General features: G+C 46.9%; 1 protein-coding gene across 1 annotated transcript; it reads right to left on the reverse strand.

The window, feature by feature from the left end:
* Positions 1–232: 232 nt before the first annotated feature.
* LOC123188505 (calmodulin-binding transcription activator CBT) lies at positions 233–15,848 on the reverse strand. Its single transcript, XM_044600653.1, has 14 exons — positions 15,830–15,848; positions 15,527–15,709; positions 14,775–14,900; positions 13,101–13,216; positions 12,907–12,995; positions 6,852–6,897; positions 5,483–5,660; positions 5,203–5,277; positions 5,049–5,125; positions 3,907–4,194; positions 2,730–3,421; positions 1,769–2,324; positions 1,003–1,314; positions 233–563 (listed from the first exon to the last, which is right to left on the reverse strand). The coding sequence occupies exons 2-14, from the start codon at positions 15,597–15,599 to the stop codon at positions 516–518; spliced, it is 2,676 nt and encodes an 891-aa protein (XP_044456588.1). The 5' UTR covers positions 15,600–15,709; positions 15,830–15,848; the 3' UTR covers positions 233–515.
* Between the last annotated feature and the right edge of the window lie 6,074 nt (positions 15,849–21,922).

The following is a 21,922-nucleotide window of genomic DNA, read 5'->3' on the forward strand; positions in this document are numbered from 1 at the left end:
CTAAAACCACGACACTTATGATGGATAGGTCGGAGGGAGTAGCTTATAATTCTTCCTGCAAGATTTCAACTTTTTTTTTTGTTTTGAGAAAGCACGATTTCAACTTGATAATCTTGTGCTGGGCACTGAATTCATCTTACATCGAGTTTGATTCGATTTCTTGTTTATCGGTAAATTAGATGGAATTTGTTCCTGTGGACCACCAAATTAACCATAAACATGAAAGAATCCATGAAACGTAAGGTAAAATTCCTATTTGGTCTTTGGCCCAGGTAGCACTTATTGTTAGCCTTTACAACATGATCCGTACCAGCATCTACATGCACCTACAAGCACAATGCCATATAGCTAAAACCAGGCAAATTGCAAACCACAGTAACATGCTAGCAGCAAATACATACACCAGATTCGGCCAAAAGGATCAATAAGATGGTCCTAAAATGTAGGGCAGCATTAGCAAGTTATGATTTTTCTTAATGTACAATACAAGAATTACATGGCCCCTAGAAGCCACTTCACCTCCTGCATGCCGGCGCCTGCTGCTGCCCTTTACTGAACTCCAGCTGCGCCAACATACAGTATACAGATCAGAAAAATCTCATGGCGTTCATAACCAAGCATCAGGGGTAACAGAGGCTATATGTTTCTGATAAACATGTGATGTAACTTACAAGTTTGCTAATATATTTGAAAAAAATGCTAATCTAATTATATTCTGCAAACAGGCGACTGGTGACTCCACTCAGAAACATTCTAAAATAAGCATGATGCCATGTAAAAGCAGCAATCACGGCAACAATCTGAGACACAACTTCCTACTCCTTCCGATCCGAATTAATTGACGCAGCCTCTATACAATGTCTGCGTCAATTAATTCGGATCGGAGGGAGTTTAAACTTGCTTCATTTACGATTTAGATATCACACCAACCATCTCACAAGCTCTGTCATGTCATCTACCCAATGATACACGTAGACCAGTATTGGAGAGTAAAATACATACCTTGGCCTCCTCATGAGCAATCCTCATCCTCCGGTACTCATGCTGTGCCCGATGACAACGAAACAGAGCCTGAACACGTACCACTGATCTATTAAACCTGTCCTCCGCTTGTTGCCGGCTGGCCTGGAAGAAACCTTCTTCTGCAGTGCTTGCAGCTTCTACATCCACTGTCATTTCTGCTGGCATTCCATTTGCAATGCCGCGCAAGCCTTTTCTCTTCTTTCTCCATCGCAAAATAGCTTTCTCCACGACTCCAACAGACCATATTACCTTGCGGTACTGACGTCTCACTTGATGGCCTCGGTATGCAGCCTGAGGGATATGTTATAATCATTAAAATATCTACTACCTCCGTCTAGGTGAATAAGTCATTCGCGTAGTTCTAGGTCATCGATTTGAGGAATTAAATATGTGTTATATGTCATGAAAAGTATATCACTGGATTTCTACACGGATGTAGTTTCTAAATATATATTTTTTGTCACATATAATACATATTTAGATAGTTAAATCGTCGACCTAGAACTACGCGAATGACTTATTCACCGAGACGGAGGTAGTACTTTGCACATAACAACATAGAAAAAAACTTCCAATTTGCTTTCTAATAATGACTGTCAAGTGCCACCAGCCCATCACCCTGTTCTTCCAGCACAATAAATATATATAAGAAAAAGGTGCTTTCATCGTTATGGCCTATATTTATGCAATAAATCCCCCAGAGAAGGCAACAAATGGAAACAAGCAACAGAAACCTGCAACTTACTTGTATTCTGATAGCTTGTCTTCGCATGTTCTTAAAGTTCCTTCTGACCTTCCACGTGCGGAAATGATTTTGTATTCGTGCAGCAGCTCTCATCTCTTTTTTTCTGTTGTAGTTCCGGAATGCATGCTGAATCCTCATAGCAGCAACTATCGCAGTTGCTTGCATCTCAGGATTGGCCAAAAGAATTGCTTTTGTTTGGAGTTTAAGAGTTCTATCGCGAAGTGCAGCTTGGATATTACTGGCAGCGTCAGCAGCATTTCGATAGGCCGCTAAGGATTCTTTTAAGCAAAGTTCTTGTTCAGTAAGGTTCTCAAACTTCTCGCTGTGTACTTTTGTTAGTTTCGTCCTTGATGGTGATTGCTTAGTACCCTTGGACAGTGACATTGATTCAAAATGTGCAGTCAATCCTTTCTCAGCAAGATATGCAGCTAAGCCCACATAACCTTGTCTTGCTGCCAGATCAGCAGGAGTGCATCCACCAGGGGACACTGCAGTAGGATCCGTAACCAAGCTTGGATTTGCTCCAGCAGATAACAGAGCAGCAACCATTTTTTCCCTGGCAAAAGTTTAGCAAAAAAATGAGTAACAAGATCGTCATAATTCATGAACATATATGAAGCAATATATTCCAACAGATAATGTTTTCCGAGATCAGAAATTACTAGTCACCTAAAGTAAAACAAATCTGGAGTGTTGTCTAAGATCACCATCTAAGACTGTTGATGAGATTATTTTCAGAGTTTTCCAAATCTAGAAGGTTGTTGAAAACAATATATGGCTCATTTCTGACAGTCAATATTAGTTTTTTGTCAGTTAGGTCCAATGAAGTTTGACTTGCAAATTACACAAACACGTCACAGTTGCCAGGCCCACTACTCACATTGAAAATGACTTGCTCTCATTTTTCCAAATTCCGTGATCAGCGAAAGGAAGGATATATATAACAGAAAATGGAAGATACCTTCCGTGGTATGCAGCCCAGTGTAAAGCAGTCCAACCAGAAGAATCACGGAAATCCAAGGAGAATCCGGACACAGAAAACAAGCGGATAGCCCAAGTATAGCCTAGGAAAGAACACAGATGGATAGGTCCTTGTCCTAGATCATCACGGCCGGTTGATTTATGGCCTCCAATTACTCTTTCGAGAAGCCATTCTTGCAATCTATTCCGTAAAACTAATTCAAGCAAGTCTTCAGTAGCATGAACAGATGTGCCTTCAGAATCGCCAGCAATTTTCCATAGATCCATCCATTCCTTCTCTGGTGATGCCAATATGAGATTAGAAACTTTGCTGCCTTCCACAAGAAGCTTTGGTGCTATCTTTTTCTTGTTTGTCACAAACAGCAAACGAGCTAGTCTCATCTGCATTTGAAGCTTTGACTTTGTGTACTCATCTTCCAGCGGCTTTAACTCACTATGCAATGAACTTCCAGGCACACTACGATACTCAAAATTCAAAACCTCAGAGATTGGTGTTTTCCCATCCAAAGTCAAATAAAAATCCACTCGTCCAGCTGTATGTGGTCCAACCATGAAACGGTAAACACCAGTTTGGACCATGTTTGCGGCAACACAGTTATCACCAAAGATACCGTAAATATTGGAACCAGCCAGATGCTTGTATTGCTCATAGTAATCCCCGATCACCAAGATCTACAATTCAGCAGCTGTCAATAATTTTGCAATTTGATAGAATATTACAATTTACAAACATGTATATTACAATTCAGCAGCTGTCAATAATTTTGCAATTTGATAGAATATTACAATTTACAAACATGTATATTACAATTCAGCAAGCAAACTGTTCTATACAGTACATTACATATGTGCCAATGTGCGTCCATTCACTACATTGCATTTTACGGAATTGACTGTCCTACCAGAAGTACCTGATAGATTTATTTATTTTTGGAGAAACACAGTACAAATCCAGATGCTCACATACACGCACCCATATGAACGCACTCACACCTTACCCCTATACCTCCCGAGAGAAATTATTTTTCGTAACTGGTATCAGTGAAGATATGGTGGAACATTTCCATCAAACTGAACAGTTGGAAATGGAATGAGCATGCACAAATACAGTAAAACAAGAAAGAATAATAGTTCAGTAGAACATGAAAGGGATAAACCTTGGTATGCTCTGTGGAACAAGCCCATTCTGGGGAGAAATCAGTGATGTTGAAGATTTTTCCATTGCTCACTATATTATCCCCTAGACAAGGACTGTCATCATCCAAGTACTTCCACAGTCCAAGACTGTTCTCTCTAGCAGGCACATCATTAGGAATGTCACCATCCACTGGAGTTTTCCGCAAAGAAGTTGCAAATTGATGTGACTGAGAATCGAGATCTGATGTTAAAGGGTATTGAGATTGGTCTACTTGATGTTCCAGAGCTCCGGCGTGGTTCACATGTACCTGATTGAGGGCACAATTAGTAGGATAATTAGATAAGCTTTGGGTATCAAATTAAGTGGTGAAACTAACAGACTGCCTTATTATGATGAAGTAGCTGACTTTCCATGCCGTGAATGGGTATGGAATTAATGAATAATATTCACTCACATAGCACGATCTCCATAGAAGCCAAAGGTTACAAAAATAACAAAAAATATCTTACTTCAGAAAATACCAGGGATCCTGCAATGACAAAATCCTAAATTGTAACAGGGCAGACGGCACGACCAGATCCGCACCGCATGATCGCCATGCAGCCACCCGGTGATGGTGTGCAGAGTGATATCACTCAGAATTGGAAGCCACTACGCGGGCTCCAGCCTAGCACAGTTGCAATGTTGTCGTTCCCCAAAAATTATCTTACAAAAAATTTCTGAAGCCCCAAATAAGATAGTGGACAATTTAGAGGTAAATACAAACAAAAAAATATACTGTGGCGGGACAGAAGACCTATTGGTCCACAGGAGTTAAACCTTACAGATTCACAAAAAATTAACATATATATAGAATACCATCAGTATTACAAAGGAGGTTGAGAGAAATTAGTGCACTTTTTAACTTCCAGACTAAGCATTACCAGGTATGGTATTCTAAATTTTACATGGAAAGAAGGGCAGACCGGTGCACGTAGCTCCCGCTTTCGCGGGGTCCGACTACTTTGGGTCTTTGACATGGAAGATGAAACTAAATACCAATCAACTAAGGACCAAAACAACATTTCATTTAGCAATGTAGTATTACCGCACCAATTTTCGTCATGCTGTATACTAGTATTGCAATTTAATAACTTATATAGGTCATAGCAACTCGCTTACATTATTTGTAGAGTCCGTGTCATTTCCAGAATCCTTTGTTCCGCATTTAATCTGCTGACTAAATGCCACGGATGCGCCTGTAATATATAATGAGAAAATTTACACTTTCAGTAGAAGTACAATGAAATATTGTAGCTCTGTCCAGAAGTCCCACCACAAGCAGTATCCTTTGTCATAGATGACTCCAATAGATGAACCCAGAACTCTTCCAGACTAGAGCCACCAGTATCTGCACAATGACCGATCCAATATACAGTAGTAAAAGAAGTACATCAGTAAAGTCTGCAAAGATTATGATATCATGCTGTCGGAGAGTCCAATCGACAGGGCATAAACCTACATATTTAGCTCACTGGAGTATAGCATATTCTAAGAGAAGCTCGCAGTTTGTGCATATGCATTCAACAAATCATTACGACTGAAGTATGGCTCACCACTAGAAATTGCACTGCCACCATGTGAGTTAATTTCCTCTGGTGCCGGAGGGGAGAACGATATCTCGGTATGAACTGAGGCTGAATTTGCTGAAATCGGAGAAGTATAATATTGAATCACATTCATTGTAGGCGCTTCGGCTTCGGCTTCTGTGCTCGGATGTGCTATGGCATTTTCCTGATCAAGACGAAGCAAATTAGGAGATTAAGTGGAACCGACCACATAGTAACTTTGTCTACTCTGCTTGCTCTACGGACATGTTAATACTTTGTGAAAGGAAGATGCTTTTGATTTAGGAAGATGTTTTTAATTTTACAAGATCCCTGGTATGCATTTTCAGCTATGCTCTGGGTTCCTGTATGGCACTTGGAGTCATTTTCTCATAATTCTGAACAGACGTCAGAACTAAATAGTTAGAATCCTATGTACCTAAGTAGTTGATCCCCACTACCTCTATTATCTAACATGCACACATGCCATCTCATCATAGGCCCACCACAATATGCATGAGAAAAGGTTTTCCATTATTAATTGATCTCATGCACACATTCATCTCACCACACATGCCACCTAATCAAAGGTCCACTCAACATGCATGGGAAAAGTTTTCCATTATATTATGTCACTTATATTCAATAAATATTTTCAAATACACAATAATCAAATACAATATATAATAACTATTTTTAGTTTTAGTTCATATATTATTAATTCAACTATTCATGTTCCATACAATCAAATCACTCGAAATACATTAAAATCGATTCCCGCAGCAACACACGGGGTATCCTCTAGTTTTTATATACATTTGACTCCCATGACAACTTAAAAAAACATATAAGTTTAGGCAAGCTGCGTTTACAGCTTACACTTCGTTCGGCAATAGAGCTATCAGCTCTATACATTAAAACAACAGAGAATCAAGAAATCCACTGGGCCACGTCAAGTTTGTATTAGAGTTGTTCGGTATTTCTGTATTGTATTAGGAATACGACAGCTGTTACGTACATATATTGGCCTACAAGTTGCTCCCTCCTAACAAGGTATCAAGCCTGGTTCAGTTTTAGATCGATTTTTCTCCTTGCACATAAAAATTAACTCTAGCATTGTGAATATAAAATGTGGCCCTGGTCAATGATCAACAAATTTGAGGGGGTATTTAAAATTTGCTAGATATATCATGACCTCTTGGCAAGATAAGGTGTGCCGATATCAGAATTAATTGGACAGAATGTCCAACAAAGAGGCAGACTGGCAAAAGGCCACTCTACAATAGTATGAACAGAAGAACAAACATGATGAACCGCATGCACGCCTTCAAATTATACTTAAGATTTAAGAACAGAAAACAGGTGTGGGGGGAATAACCTCAGATGTTTGACGATAATGCACAAGAACAATCCGTTCAGCCTCTCTGAATAAGAAATAACCAAAAACTATGTCAACAAAGAAAAGTAATTATATCCGAGTTTGCATCTGATACATGTAGTAGAAATTGTAAATTGTATGCGACAATTCATGCAGTAGGCAATAACAGAACTTTCATTGTTAGAGAGCACGTCCTAGTTAATGTGGTAATGACAAAGCTGTTTCTCAGATTAGAGGATATTAACATTGAACAGAATTCCAGACAGATCATAGACAGCAAATAACATAATAGGTTTAGCGTGCAACATGATCTGAGTACGTTATTTTTTTAACCTAAAAAGTAATTACTTTCTTAATTTTAGCTGCAGGAAATTGACAAGATTGATGGCAAATGTCTTAGAGCTTCTATTTGATGGATAAGTCTGTGTACTAGGGTCGTTGTGGGGCTGCAGCACATGGTCCTTGTGGCAGTTAGGATAGAGTTCCTGACCATCAAGGACTGGCATCTTAGACTAGCATCTTAGACTGGCATCTTAGCAGCATCTCAGCATATGCTTGGCTGGCTAGCAGCCTATATGTATGTATCCCCAACCCCTCAGGTTGGTATGGCATTGTGTGAGAAATAAACCAACGAAAATTGTCCCAACTCTCCTAGTGTCATCCACAACTATCAATGCTCAGGTTCAAAGGTCTAACAAGTGGTATCAGAGCCTCGTTATCCTGTACCCTGAGCATTTCCTGTGAGCAGCCTAAGTCGGTAGCAGCAGCTGCTCTATCTGCCTCTGGTTACCTTCCTCCCTCCGGACTGTCGAGCAGCAGTTCGTCTTCAACAGCCTCCTCCTCACGCAACAGCCCCCCTGCAGCGAGCCATGTCTGCAGGTCGCTCTCAGCACACAGCTACCTCGAGCATACGGCGCCGGCAGGAGGCCAAGCGCGCCGTGGCAGAGGAGTGTGAGCGAGCAGCTGTAGCAACAGCTGCTGCGGCAGCAAGGGTGTCGAGGCTGGCTGCAGCGGAGCTGGCAGCAGCCAGGGCGGAGGTAGAAGCAGCCAGGGCAGAGGTAGAAGCAGCAGCAGCAGCAGATGCAGCACGTGAGGCTACGACGGATGCCAAGGTACTCCGCGGCGGCTCCGGCAGCTCCAACAGCTCCGCACCTGCGGACGACGGCGCTGACGCAGACCGCGCCAAAGTGGCGCAAGAGCGGACGGCGCAGTGGGCAGCCAAGCACGCCCGCGCTCCAGGTGGAGGTGCGCACCGCGACGGCGGCTGCAACGACCAGGACCGCGGCCTCTACAAGGTCCGGACTGTGGTCAGGGATGTTGGTCCCAGTGCTGGGTGGCCTACCCTCACTAAAACCAACTACGTCGAGTGGGCCGGGATCATGAAGATCAGGCTCCAGGTGCGGCGCATGTGGGAGGCAGTCCCGGACAGCAACGTCGACCACCAAGAGGACCGACGGGCGCTGGACGCCCTCATCGCCGCAGTCCCGCCCGAGATGCAGTTCTCGCTTTCCAGCAAGCGGACTGCCAAGGAAGCTTGGGACGCCATCGCCGCGGCACGCATCGGTAGCGACCAAGCTCGCAAGTCCACTCTGCAGGCACTTCGTAAGGAGTGGGAGAGCCTGGGTTTCAAGCCAGGTGAGGACGTTGATGACTTTGCTCTCCGTCTCAACACTCTGCTGCAGAAGTTGGTGAAGTTTGGTGATGCCACCTACACCGAGGAGAGAGCTGTCGAGAAGCTTTTTCGGTGCATCCCCGAGAAGTACAAGCAGATGGCTCGGTCAATCGAGTCTTTGCTGGACCTCTCCACGATGACAATCGAGGAGGCGATAGGTCGCCTCAAGGTCGTCGACACCGACGAGCCACAGCCTTCCTCGAGGCCCATCACCACCGGCGGGAAGCTGCTCCTAACTCGGGAGCCGTGGGAAGCCAGCCTTGGTGACAGGAAGAAGGGGGAGCCTTCTTCCACGACGGGCGGCCGCAAGCGTGGCAAGCAGCGTAAGACGCGAAGAGGCCCCCGGGCAGGGCACAAGGACGTGCCGAAGGTGACGCCCGCGGAGGCGCCAACGACGGCGCCGCTGGCAAGCCCAAGCCTGCACAAGACAACAGTTCTCACAACTGTGGCCGGTTTGACCATTGGGTCAATGAGTGTCGCCAACCACGACAAGGCCAGGCTCACGTCGCACAGGCGAAGGAGGAGGAGACGGCTCTGTTCATGGCGCATGCAAGCATTGAGCTATCTTCAGCGACACCAGTCGCAAAAGCTCTCATCCACCTCGACGAGCCAAAAGCACACGCTCTTCTCGGCGATGGCTCCGAGAAGGACAAGACTACGGGGTGGTGCCTCGACACCGGCGCCACCCACCACATGACCGGTCGAGGGGAATTCTTCGCCGAGCTCGACTCCGATGCGCGAGGCTCCGTCAAGTTTGGGGATGCCTCCGCTGTGGAAATTAAGGGCGTCGGCTCCGTCATCTTCACCACCAAGACGGGAGAGCACCGGCTGCTCACCGGTGTCTACTACATCCCTGCGCTAAGGAACTCCATCATCAGCTTGGGACAGCTGGATGAGAACGGCTCACGCGTGCTGATTGAGCATGGGGTCCTACGCATCTGGGATCGCCAGGGTCGCCTTCTCGCCAAGGTGGGGTGAAAATCGACTTTACGTCCTTGATGTGCAGGTGGCACAACCGGTCTGTCTCGCTGTCCGTCGGGACGATGAGGCGTGGCAATGGCATGAGCGCTTTGGGCACCTTCATTTTGAGGCCCTGAAGCGTCTAAGTGCCAAGGAGATGGTACGAGGCCTGCCATGCCTCAACCATGTGGAGCAGTTCTGCGACATCTGCGTACTAACGAAGCAGAGACGACTCCCCTTTCCCAAACAGGCGAGTTTTTGGGCCAAGGAGAAGCTGGAGCTCGTGCACGGAGACTTGTGCGGCCCGGTGACGCCAGCCACACCAGGAGGTCGACGCTACTTCCTGCTGCTCGTCGACGATCTCTCTCGCTACATGTGGGCGTTGATTCTCGGCAGCAAGGGAGAAGCGGCGGACGCCATCAGGCGTGCGCAGGTTGGTGTGGAGGCGGAGAGCGGCCGCAAATTGCGCGTGTTGCGCACTGACAACAGCGGCGAATTCACGGCGGCTGAATTCGCGTCGTACTGCGCCGATGAGGGCATCCAGCGCCACTACTCCACGTCGTACAGCCCGCAGCAAAACGGAGTCGTCGAGCGGCGCAACCAGACGGTTGTGGGGATGGCTCGGGCTCTCCTCAAGCAGAGAGGGATGACGGCTGTTTTCTGGGGAAAGGCGGTGCTGACGGCCGTCTACATCCTCAACCGCTCGCCTACTAAGGCACTCGATGGCATGACACCATACGAGGCCTGGCATGGGCGGAAGCCGGCGGTCTCCCATTTGCAGGTCTTTGGTTGTCTTACATTCGCTAAGGAGCTCGGCCACATCGGCAAGCTCGACGATAGGAGCACTCCGGGAGTCTTCATCGGCTACGCGGAGGGCTCAAAGGCCTACCGCATCCTCGACCCAAAGACACAGCGTGTGCGCACGGCACGAGACGTCGTGTTCAACGAAGGGCAAGGGTGGCAATGGGACAAGGCGGTGGACGACGGCTCGACGCTGACGTATAACGACTTCATTGTCGAGTACGCCCACTTCAAGGAAGCCGGGGGAGCAAGCAGCTCCTCTTCGCCGGGCACGTCTACCCCGACCCCCAAAACTGCATCGACTCCGGTGCCTGCTACGCCGACGGCACCACAACTGGCGACGCCGCATACTCCAGCCCCGGCAGTCACCACTCCGGGTTCGTCTTCATCAGCACAAGCTCACGCGGAGCACAACCCGATGAAGTTCGCTTCCCCGCTCACTCACGACGAGGAGCGTGTCGACGTGTGGTATGGAGGCGAACAGCTGCGGTATCGCACGATGGATGATCTACTCGGCGACCAGCCGGTGCCGGGACTGATGCCACGTGACCTGGAGGCGCAGCTACAACTCGCGTGTGAGGACGGCGAACCACGGTCCTTTGCAGAGGCCGAGAGAGATGCGGCATGGCGGGCCGCGATGCAGTTGGAGATGGATGCGGTCGAGCAAAACCGCACCTGGGAGCTCGCTGACCTCCCTCGTGGTCACCACGCAATCACCCTTAAGTGGGTGTTCAAGCTGAAGAGGATGGAGCTGGCGCCATCATCAAGCACAAGGCTCGCCTGGTGGCCCGAGGCTTCTTGCAGCAGGAAGGAGTCGACTTCGACGACGCCTTCGCTCCCGTGGCACGGATGGAGTCCGTGCGACTTCTCCTTGCGCTGGCTGCCCAGGAGGGCTGGCATGTCCATCACATGGATGTCAAGTCGGCGTTCCTCAACGGCGACTTGAAGGAGGAAGTCTACGTGCATCAGCCACCGGGATTTGCGATTCCCGGCCAGGAGGGCAAGGTACTCCGCCTGCGCAAGGCTCTCTATGGCCTATGGCCTACGGCAGGCACCTAGGGCGTGGAACGCCAAGCTGGACTCCACGCTAAAGAAGATGGGCTTCGAGCAAAGCCCGCATGAGGCTCCCGTCGACCGACGGGGCAGTGGAGGAAATGCCCTGCTGGTGGGCGTCTACGTTGACGACTTGGTGATCACCGGCACCAAATATGCAAAGGTGGCGGCATTCAAGGAAGACATGAAGGCCACCTTCCAGATGAGTGATCTGGGGCTCCTCTCCTTCTATCTAGGGATTGAGGTGCACCAGGACCACTCCGGGATCGCGCTTCGACAGTCCACCTACGCCAAGCGCATCGTTGAGCTAGCTGGGCTAACCGACTGCCACCTAGCTCTCACTCCGATGGAGAAGAGGCTGAAACTGAGCCGCGACAGCACGACGGAGGAAGTGGATGCTACGCAGTACCGACGTCTTGTGGGGAGCTTTCGCTACCTCACCCACACACGGCCGGACTTGGCATTCTCCGTCGGCTATGTCAGTCGGTTCATGGAGCGACCGACGTCGGAACACCAGCAGGCAGTGAAGAGGATCATCCGCTACGTAGCAGGGACCCTCAACCACGGCCTCCACTACCCTAGGTGTCCGGGGGCGGCACACTTCGTCGGGTACAGCGACAGCGACCACGCCGGTGACATCGACACCAGCAAGAGCACGAGCGGGATCCTCTTCTTCCTCGGCAAGTGTCTCGTGAGCTAGCAATCAGTCAAGCAGCGGGTGGTGGCCCTGTCCAGCTGTGAGGCTGAGTACATAGCAGCCTCCACCGCCTGCACTCAGGCGCTCTGGCTCGCTCGACTGCTTGGTGATCTTCTCGTTCAAGACACCAGAACGGTGCAGCTCCTGGTGGACAGCAAGTCTGCCCTGGCCCTGGCAAAGAACCCCGTGTTCCACGAACGGAGCAAGCACATTCGACTGAGGTATCACTTCATCCGCAGCTGTGTGGAAGAAGGGAGCATCGAGGCGAGCTACGTCAACACCACGGACCAGCTCGCAGACCTGCTCACCAAGCCTCTTGGGAGGGTCAAGTTCCTCGAACTTTGCTCCAGGATTGGGATGATTCAACTTTCCCACAAGACGACGTACAAGACTTAGGGGGAGAATGATGGATAAGTCTATGTACTAGGGTCGTTGTGGGGCTGCAGCACATGGTCCTTGTGGCAGTTAGGATAGAGTTCCTGACCATCAAGGACTGGCATCTTAGACTAGCATCTTAGACTGGCATCTTAGCAGCATCTCAGCATATGCTTGGCTGGCTAGCAGCCTATAAGTATGTATCCCCAACCCCTCAGGTTGGTATGGCATTGTGTGAAAAATAAACCAACAAAAATTGTCCCAACTCTCCTAGTGTCATCCACAACCTATCAATGCTCAGGTTCAAAGGTCTAACACTATTAGCCTTAGAAAAGCAAACAGTTCGATAGTCCGGTAAAAGTGCATGGGCTATGTGTACACAGCATCACACGATAGAAAAAATGAATCGTGCGAGAAAACAATGTAAATAAATATTGCATAGAGAAAAAAATGGTGTAGTGAAGCTTCCATTTTTCTAAAAGAAAAGGAATTCTTACTTGTCAAGCAGCCAGTAGCACCTTCTAAAGAAATTTGGATTATCCTCACCTCGAGCATAATAGACATGAACCCTCTCTTCATTACCAATCTATGAAAATGACAGAAATCAACAATAAAGGTGGGGATGCTTGAATGTAACAACAGCAATAAAATTTGAGTTTTTTGTCATTGTGCTGGTGGTGGATAGTCTCACCTTTAATTTTTCATGGGCTTCTTGGACAGTTTTGCCATCCTTCTTTTTCTTCCAATTATGGCCATCCTTCCGGAAGTTCCGGACAACTTTGCGATCATATAGAACAATAGTACCACCTGGTTTAAAAGAAAGTTAAACTGATGGTTGAAATCCAGAAGCCATTTTCTAGTGCCAACATGATGGTGATTATAATAAAGCTATGAAACGAATCAACATTTTCAATAGAATCTCAAGATGTAGGCATCCTTGCAATGTGCGCATCAAAACAATAGTAGATAAATGCAAGAAGTTAACAACCAAAAAGTTAAATGTGGTAAAACGTAAATATACCCCTTGTATAACTAATACTCTTATAAAGTACTCCCTCCGTCTAGATACATCCATTTCTCCGACAAGTATTTCCGGGCGGAGGGAGTATCATGTAATAGTAATATCTTAGTGGACAAAATGTACATAGTGACATGTAGGCACTTAATACCTTCGTCCTGGTTTATTGGTCCCCTTTGTAATTTGTGTCAAATTTTGACCAAAGATTTAACTAACAAAATGTCAACGCATGTCAACAAAAATTATATCATTGGATCTGTATTTGAACATAGTTCTCAATGATATAATTTTTGATGACATGCATGAATTTTGTTACTTAAATCTATGGTCAAAATTTGGCACAAAATATAATGGGGACCAATAAACCAGGATGAAGACAGGTGAGCAAATTCAATTCCCAAGAGGTGCATCTGCTGGAAATGGGAAAAGCACACACAAAAACTGCAATCACAACAAGCAAAAGTTAAGTGCAAATTTGCAATGAGAACATGAAAACATATTGGTTTTACTTATGGTAGCATAGTCGCCCAAGATGTTATATTACTTTATAATCTGACTCTTGTGTACATGGGAGATTTGGGTGGTAGATCATGTTTATTTCGTTCACAATTGAATATTCTCTTATGACCTAGAGAAAGTATCCTAATGAGAAGTTGAGAACAATAACAAGGCTCCTGTGCACAAACATTTCAGAAAAAACACTGAGAAGAGTGCTTTATAGCAATCATGCTAAGTATACTTATACTCCAGTTCACAAAAGCATTCTGTTAAGACGTGGAGCGTATGCAGCACCTCCTCATGGACTGCGGATTTTGCTATCAAACCTGGCACACAGTCCTGTCTTGGATTCGATCTACAGCACCTCCTCCCAACCCCAGCAACAACTTTATGGACTGGTGGGCTACTTCTGTACTTCGACTTCCTCGGCCATGGAGGGCGCTTCCAGGCTTTGAATGTTGTTATATTGATGTAGTAGTGTCTGTTTACTCTTCATTGGGCATGTACAAAGCCAAATCTTATGGTAACTTTCATTTTCAATCAATGCATCAAGACGTAAACTTTTTGTGTTCCCTAGAGAGAGAAGAATAGAAGACCAAGGATGGGAGATTCAACACCCCCAACGTTCCAGCCGACACATTATGTCCCCAAACAATGAACCAACAGGGCTTGAACTATTGTTATTTTTCACGCATAACCCAGTCGTCATACGTCAACACGCATATCTGTTAATGTTCCCTTTTGTTCACACCAAGTTGTGCAGTCAATCACGGAAGCTAAGCAAGCACAGTGGTATGGAATGGAAATGGATGCCAAGATGAGGGTTTAGGGTTGATGCGAAACACATACTCACGGGCTTGTCGATGGGCTGTGCATGGACCTTGAACCTCTCGTGGTTGGCCAGGACCGCGTAGATCTCATTCGGCCGGAACCAGCGCGACGCGGCCTCTGCTTTCAGCTTCTCGAAATTCAAGTCTATCCACCAACCATCAGAAGAAGAAACACGGTCGAGAAATCAGCCCAAGATACAACAACATGCTTTTTTCCTTTCAACAACAAAAGATAGAAATGAACTAAACGTAAATTCCACAATTCTAGAGCATCGGAACAACATGAGACACCAAAATCTAAGCTAACCTCAAAGCCCCAAAACTTAAACGATGCAAAATTAAGTTTAAAGAAGAGAGAGAGAAAGAATCAAATGAGACCTCACTCACAAGTCACCACACAAACAGAGCATTCGACCAAATCCCAAGCACCAGTAGTTTTTTTTCTTTTGCGAATAAAAAAACACCAGTAGTTGGGGGAAAAACATTCCAATCGAACAGTCAGACCACCAACAGGCGAATTGGTTCCGGAAAAGAACAAGTGTGTTGCAACCCGAGACTGGCAAAATGCATGAGCAGTGAGAATCAAAGCCCGAGAGCGAGGCATCAGGTGACAGCAACTCCAAAACCCAAACGAATCACGGCTCGAACAAGCGAACACGAACCACGCGAGCCCACGGAAGCTACAGAATCTGCCGCACCAAACAAAAGCAAAAAGAGAGGTAGGGGGATAAAAAAGGAGGAGCGGCGGCGGTCGGACTGGAGAGGTCGGACCTGCGTAGGTGATGAAGCCGTGGATCTCGGAGCGGAGGAGCGGGTCCCTCTCCCTCCCGGCCGCTCCCGCCATAGCCCGTTAGCCGCGCCGGCTGCTGCTTCCACTCTCCCGGTCGGTCTATTGGTCGGGCCGCGCAGGCAGGCGAGAGGAGAAGACGACGACGACGACGAGCAGGAGAAGACCTTAGAAAAAGGAAAATGGTGAGAAAATATATCAATTAAGTGCAGGTAAATACATAAATCGCTCATTTCTCGGAGAAAAATCAGATGATGAGGACCCGCATCTAAAGCATCCGGGCCCACCTGTCGAGAAAGGAATAGTGGGTTGGTGGGCGGTTGGAAAGATGGATCCTGAATTTCCCGTGCACACAACTTGATCCACTTGTGAGCCTCTCACACCGGACAGCAAAGGTGAGACTCAGGTTCAGTGATATGAATGCTAAATAAGGGCATCTACTCCAGCTTCTAACTTCATCAACTCCATAGGTGAAATTGTCACGAACGCTTGGGCTCTGAGAAGCTAAAATCTAGAAGCTAAGCATGTGCGTAGTGCGAAAATGAGAAGCGAGCTCGGTCCAGCTCCACGAAAACGAAAATCTGAAGTTCGCCCGATTTACGGTCGACTGGAACCAGTTCACTTGACTTACGGCCGGCTACCATCGCCAAATGTACCGGTTCAACGCGCCCCCTTCCTTTCCCTTAGGAAAAAAGAAAGAAAACTGCCTCGAACCCCTCCTCTTCTCTCGAACAGGTACAAGCTCTCTCTCTCTATCTGTTCTTTCCTTGCGCTAACCCTAGCCGCCATAGCCGCGTACCACTACCGCCACACACGCCGCCAGTCCCTCGCCATGGCAGATCGAACCTCTTCAAGCCCATCCCCGGCGGATCCCGGCGTCGCAGTCTGAACTCCTGAAGGACGCCGCCCTCAAGACAAGGATGGACGCACCTTCTGCACCCGCGGGACAAGCTCCAGCCCCGACGCCAGTGACGTCGATGCTCACCTCACTACTGCTCGTGGTGGTCTTTGCTAATGCTGGCCCGATTTGGGCTGCCTCCAGCCGGCCCAACCACCCCGATCAGGCCATAGCCCTCCCAGCTGGGCTGCAGCGCTGGGAGATGCAAACGGAGCCGAACAAAATTTCAATCGCTGCCTGGAGTTAGAAACTACGATGAGAAGCTGAAGTTGTGGAGTTCTGAGAAGCGGGAGGAGATCCGAACACGACCTAAATTGTCTTATTTTTTTTATCAATGTATACTACAGTATTGTGCAATTATCTGTGCGCATAAGTATTGTGTACACAATCACCATCATTTACTGGCCATTTTATTTGTTAATCCGATCATGTAGCAAAATGGACTTCGGTTGCCAATTAAATTAGTGTTTATTGGTTAACAAAGAAAACATGATTTTGTACGGTAAGACAATAATGCATGGGGCAATTGACTCGGTTTGTAAGGAAAATCAGTCGGAAAATTTGGCAAAATTGAAAACGTAAGAGGCCCTGTGGGGAAGGAGATGACAGACGAAAGAACAAACGTAATGCAAAAAGGAAGAGGTGCTACTGCCTTGAATGTTGATGGACAATGAGCGAAAATTTTGATATTCCATCAATTTGCCTCGAGGCCTATAAACAACTAGCAGATCACCTTTTCGCCTAGGCAAGATGATATGTTGGAATTATAAGAACTTGACCCATCAAACTTCTATTGTAATTATAGGCACATGCATCTCGAAGTCATTGATGTCGACATCTGGTATGTCGTTAAGAATGACGTTCCCAAGGTCGGTGAAGGTGTTACCGTTGTTAATGTTAAGAGGTTCATTCAACTAGATTCGACTGCCAAGAACATCATCTGTGGTCATCTGACCAAAGAATAGTACGGCTGTGTGAGTACACTGGAGACTGCGAAGCTGGTCTGGGACTGGCTCTCCAAGGTCAACGAAGGCGTCTCAACTCAGAGAGATTCAAGGATTGATGTTCTTCGCAACCTCTTCAACCGCTTCAAGAGAAACAACAATGAGAATGTCTAGCTCATATTTGATCGCCTCACTAATATCATAAATGAGCTTCGCGCACTTGGCGCCACTGAGATCACCAAGTACGAATTTTTCAAGAAGCTCCTGAGATCACTTGACATCTCATTCGACACCCCTGGCCCTGATGATACAAGAACGTCCTGACTTCAAAGATCTCGATCCGTCTGACATACTTGAGAGGCTCAACACACATGAGTTCCAGTTATCTGAGAAGAGAGACATCTATGGCCCCAACTATGGCCAAACCCGTGCTTTGAAGGCAAAGGTTGTTTCCTCGTCTGAAAAAGAATCTGACTGCAGTTCTAGGGATCCTGAAGACATTAGAAAGGATCTAGCTATGCTCGTGAAGAAGTTCCAAAAGTTCTCCAAGAAGAATCGCATCAGAAAGTCTTCAAGATCCAGCTCAAGAAATGATGAAGCTTCCACTCGTGACCACAAGTAGAGAACATGCCACAAATGCAAGAAGCCTGGTCACTACATCTCTGATTGTCCGCAATGGGACAAGGAATCTAAGAAGAAGAAGAAGAAGGAATATGATTCTGACAACAACAAGAAGAAGAAATCCTCAAAGTCTTCTTCAAAGTCTTCATCTCACAAGAAGAGCTCGTCCAGCAAGGCCCGTGCGTTTGTTGGCAAGGAGATGGATTCAGAGGAGGAGTCTGCTTCCGAGGAGGCGGAGGTAGAGTTTGAGGAGGAGTCCGATTCTGGCGTGGCAAGTCTAGCTGTAGCTTCGGCTTACGTCGCCAAGTCCATCTTCAACACCGAAGACAATGGCCACGTCGCTGATGATGAAGCCGATGATGAGGATGACTCTGCTCTAATCTACTGCTTCATGGCACGTGGTGCCAAGGTAAACTCACGCGATGCTTACTTTCAAATATCCAGTGAAGATGACTCTGAATGTGAATCCAAACCTAGCTACAAAACACTTGCTAAAATTGCAACTGAACAACAAACTGTTATGGAACATATTCAAAAATTGCTACACAAAAGCGATGACCTGTTGGACGCGGAAATGAATCGAACTCAGTCCTTAATTGAAGACATTAAAAATCTTCATGTTAAGTACGAGGAACTTGAAAGTCGTCATGAAACTCTCTCAGCTACTCATGAGAAGCTTTCCTATGATTGTCTTTAAAAGAAGCAAGAACCTGAGAATCTGAGCGCGTCTCATGAAGATCTTTAAAAGGAGAACAATTCACTTCGCGCTCAATAAATCAGTTCCGCTCAGGAAGATTTTGAGCCACCATGTCTAGAATGTCTTGAGCGTGATAATGTTGTCTCTGTTGCTAAATGTTCTATCGTTGCTACTGTTGCAATATCTTCAACTGCTGATGTGGTAACTAACACATTTTCTGAGGATGCCACTACTATTGCTGATGAGAATGCCAGGTTGAAGACATTGCTTGAAATAGGGATGTACAAAAGCCTCAAAAGGCATCAGACACTATGTGATGTCCTCAAGAAATAGACCCCGAACCGAAATCCTAGGAAAGAGGGTGTTGGGTTCGAGAGGAAAATGAATGTTGATGGTTCATACTAGAAGCCTGAGCAGTACCCCAAAACCACATGGGTTGCTACAAAGGGACCTTCAATGGATCCATCTACCTTATCTGGCTTCACTTGTGCTAACCCTATTATCATTGATGAATTCTTTGATGCAAACTACAAACTGTTTAAGAATCAGAATGATGAAGTGTTTGCCAAGTATATTGGTACTAACTGCAGGAATGGACCATCTTTGAAGAGATCTGGGTGCCTAAAAGTTGTCTTGAGAAGCTTCCTGTAAATGTCATCATGACACCACCTGGGAAGAAGACAAACCCCAGACCAAAGGCTTCATATGGTCCAAAGGCTTCATACAGATAGAGGACCCACCAGGCCTACCATAACGCCAATGTTCCGCAGGGAAACCATACTCAGACTTATGAATATGAGCGTGTTTCATCAAACCGCTATATTCATAAGACCAAGAACTTTTCTGCTTATTCTTATGAGTATTATTCACCTCCTGCAGGCTATTTGCTATGGCTCCAAAGCCAAAGTTCTCATATGCTGCATTTAGACTCATTGCTTCCAAGCCACCTCTGAAGATGTGGATGGTTAAGAAGAATTAACTCTCTTTTGCAGGGAATGGTCTTCAGCCGGAAATCAAAAGCTTCTGACGCTTATGCTGGTGACCTAAAACATCTTGTGGGACGTTGTAACATCCCCGTTGTAGTGCTACAGTGACATCACACTAATGGTGCCGTGTCATCAGGTTTAACTAAGCCAAATTACCACCTGATAAAAATCACAGCCATTTTTCAAATTTTAAAATAAATTTGAAATAACCACTTCTTCAATTAATTGAACAAAATAGTTCATGTTATCGCAAATAATTCGAAAGCAATTATAAAAACAAAACCAACATTTTATAAAACATTTAAGTGCCCTAAAAACAATCAGAACAGTGCTGAAACAACAATTAAAATACTTTTATAATTTGTGAAAAAACCAAACTAATTTATTTAACTCTCAAACTTTTCGAGGCAGTGCCTAGAATTGCTTTATGAAATATGGGCCAAGTCCTTTATTTAATAAAGCACAATTGCTACTAAGAATTAAGTAAAACAGAAACAAATAAAAATAAAATGGAAATCAGTAACTAAAACAATATAAAGAAAAGAGAGAAAGAAAGAGTCAGGAAGAAGAGGGGAGGCCCACGTGGGGCTGGGAGGCCCAGCCCACCTTCTCTCATCTCCCACCTCACGCTACAGGAGACGGGGGGAGGGCGTGGCGGCCATTCCACGGCCATGGTCGCCCCCAGCCACGTGCGGCCATCCCCCCGGCCCCCTCGTGGATAAGGGCGCATCCCGGCCCCCTACTAACCCTAGCGCCCCTTCCCCCTCGCTCGCCCCTCTCCCTCCCTGTTTTGCCCGTCGTCCGTAGCTCCATCGCTGCCGCCTTGTAGCGGTGCTCCGGGACCTCCTCGAGCCACGTGAAGACGACCAGGAGCTCCGCCCGCCCCATCTTCGTCGATCCCAAGAAGAAACTCAGGCGGGGGAGCGCTGCATCGCCGCCATCGAGTCATCTTCTCCGTGCACGGCCGCGGCCCCTCGCTGCCGATTGTGTCGCCGTCGAGTCGTCCCCGGCCTCCCCGAGCGCGTCACCGAGCCCCGTGGTGAGCCTCGCTTCCTCCTGCCTAGTTACCCTTTGTTTCGGTCGCTGTTTCCCGACTCCCGTAGCTCGTCGTGGTCGACATGGCCGGACGTCGCCCTGCACGCGCTCGCATGCGCCCTCTGGATGCGCCCTTCTACACGTAGCCCCGCCGCCGACGTGCCTCGCTTGCCTCCCGCCGCTGCTGCCCCATCGCGCCAGCGAACCCCTGCCTAGCGCCCGTGCTGCCGGCTGCCGCAGTTGCCGTTGCCTACTGCTGCTGCTCTTGCCTTGCTGCTGCCGCTAGCCGCTGCTCGGCGTGCCTGCTATTGCACTGTTGTACTAGCTGCTCTACTGCACACTACTACTGCTGCCCTTGCACTACCGTTGCTGCTCAAATGCTACCGCTAGTTGTTGTTGTTGCTGCTTGGCCATGGCCACGAGCGTCGGATGTGCGTGCTTGTGCATGAGCTCAACGTACAGCCACACAATGGCTGGCTACTGCCATTTCCATATGGGGCTGGGCCTGATTAGATTAAATGTTAATTACTATTAGTGTTATCTTACTAATAATAGTGACTGACGCTGGGCCCCGCTACCTAAATAAAACAAGTAAAATCATCTAATTGAAGTAAAGACAATGATGCATGGGACCCACTTACACTATTCATTTGTTGACCAGTCAAACTTTGAATGGGTCAACCTAACCCTACTGGCCCCACTGTCATACGCACGGGCTAGAGTGGCATTAGGTGACAAAAGTATATACTGCTTTTATTTCGAATTAATATAATTTTAGAAAACATTAAAACTTTGGAAATTCATATAAAATAATCTGTAATTCGGATGAAGATACTTTGTACATGAAAGTTGCTCAGAACGACGAGACGAATCCGAATACGTAGTCCGTTCGTCTGCCACACGTCCCTAGCATAGCGAGCATGCAACAATCCACCTTCGTTTCATCTGTCCGAAAACGTCAAACACCAAGAATACTTTTTCGGATGTCCCCTCTTCACCGGTATCGCCTACTACTACGTTAGGTCACCCCTAGCACCGCGTATTGCCATGTTATGCTTTTGTGTTGCTTTGATTGCTCTATTATTTATTTGTGCCCCCCTCTGTTACTTCTTTTCGGTAGACCTCGAGACCGCCGCTGATACCCCCATGATCGACTACATCACCAACGACCCTTCTTCCTGTGCAATATAGCTTTCAGG

The sequence above is a fragment of the Triticum aestivum genome, chromosome 2A (genome assembly GCF_018294505.1).
Source record: "Triticum aestivum cultivar Chinese Spring chromosome 2A, IWGSC CS RefSeq v2.1, whole genome shotgun sequence".
NCBI lineage: Eukaryota > Viridiplantae > Streptophyta > Magnoliopsida > Poales > Poaceae > Triticum > Triticum aestivum.

Bases quoted from the DNA above. Each gene is read 5' to 3' on its own strand.
- LOC123188505 (XM_044600653.1), bottom strand. From the start codon at position 15,599: ATGGCGGGAGCGGCCGGGAGGGAGAGGGACCCGCTCCTCCGCTCCGAG. The intron at 14,901-15,526 runs GTCCGACCTCTC...GTTGGTGGATAG, and splicing joins CGGCTTCATCACCTACGCAG to ACTTGAATTTCGAGAAGCTG. The intron at 5,278-5,482 runs GTGAGCCATACT...GTCATTGTGCAG, and splicing joins TGGCAGTGCAATTTCTAGTG to ATACTGGTGGCTCTAGTCTG.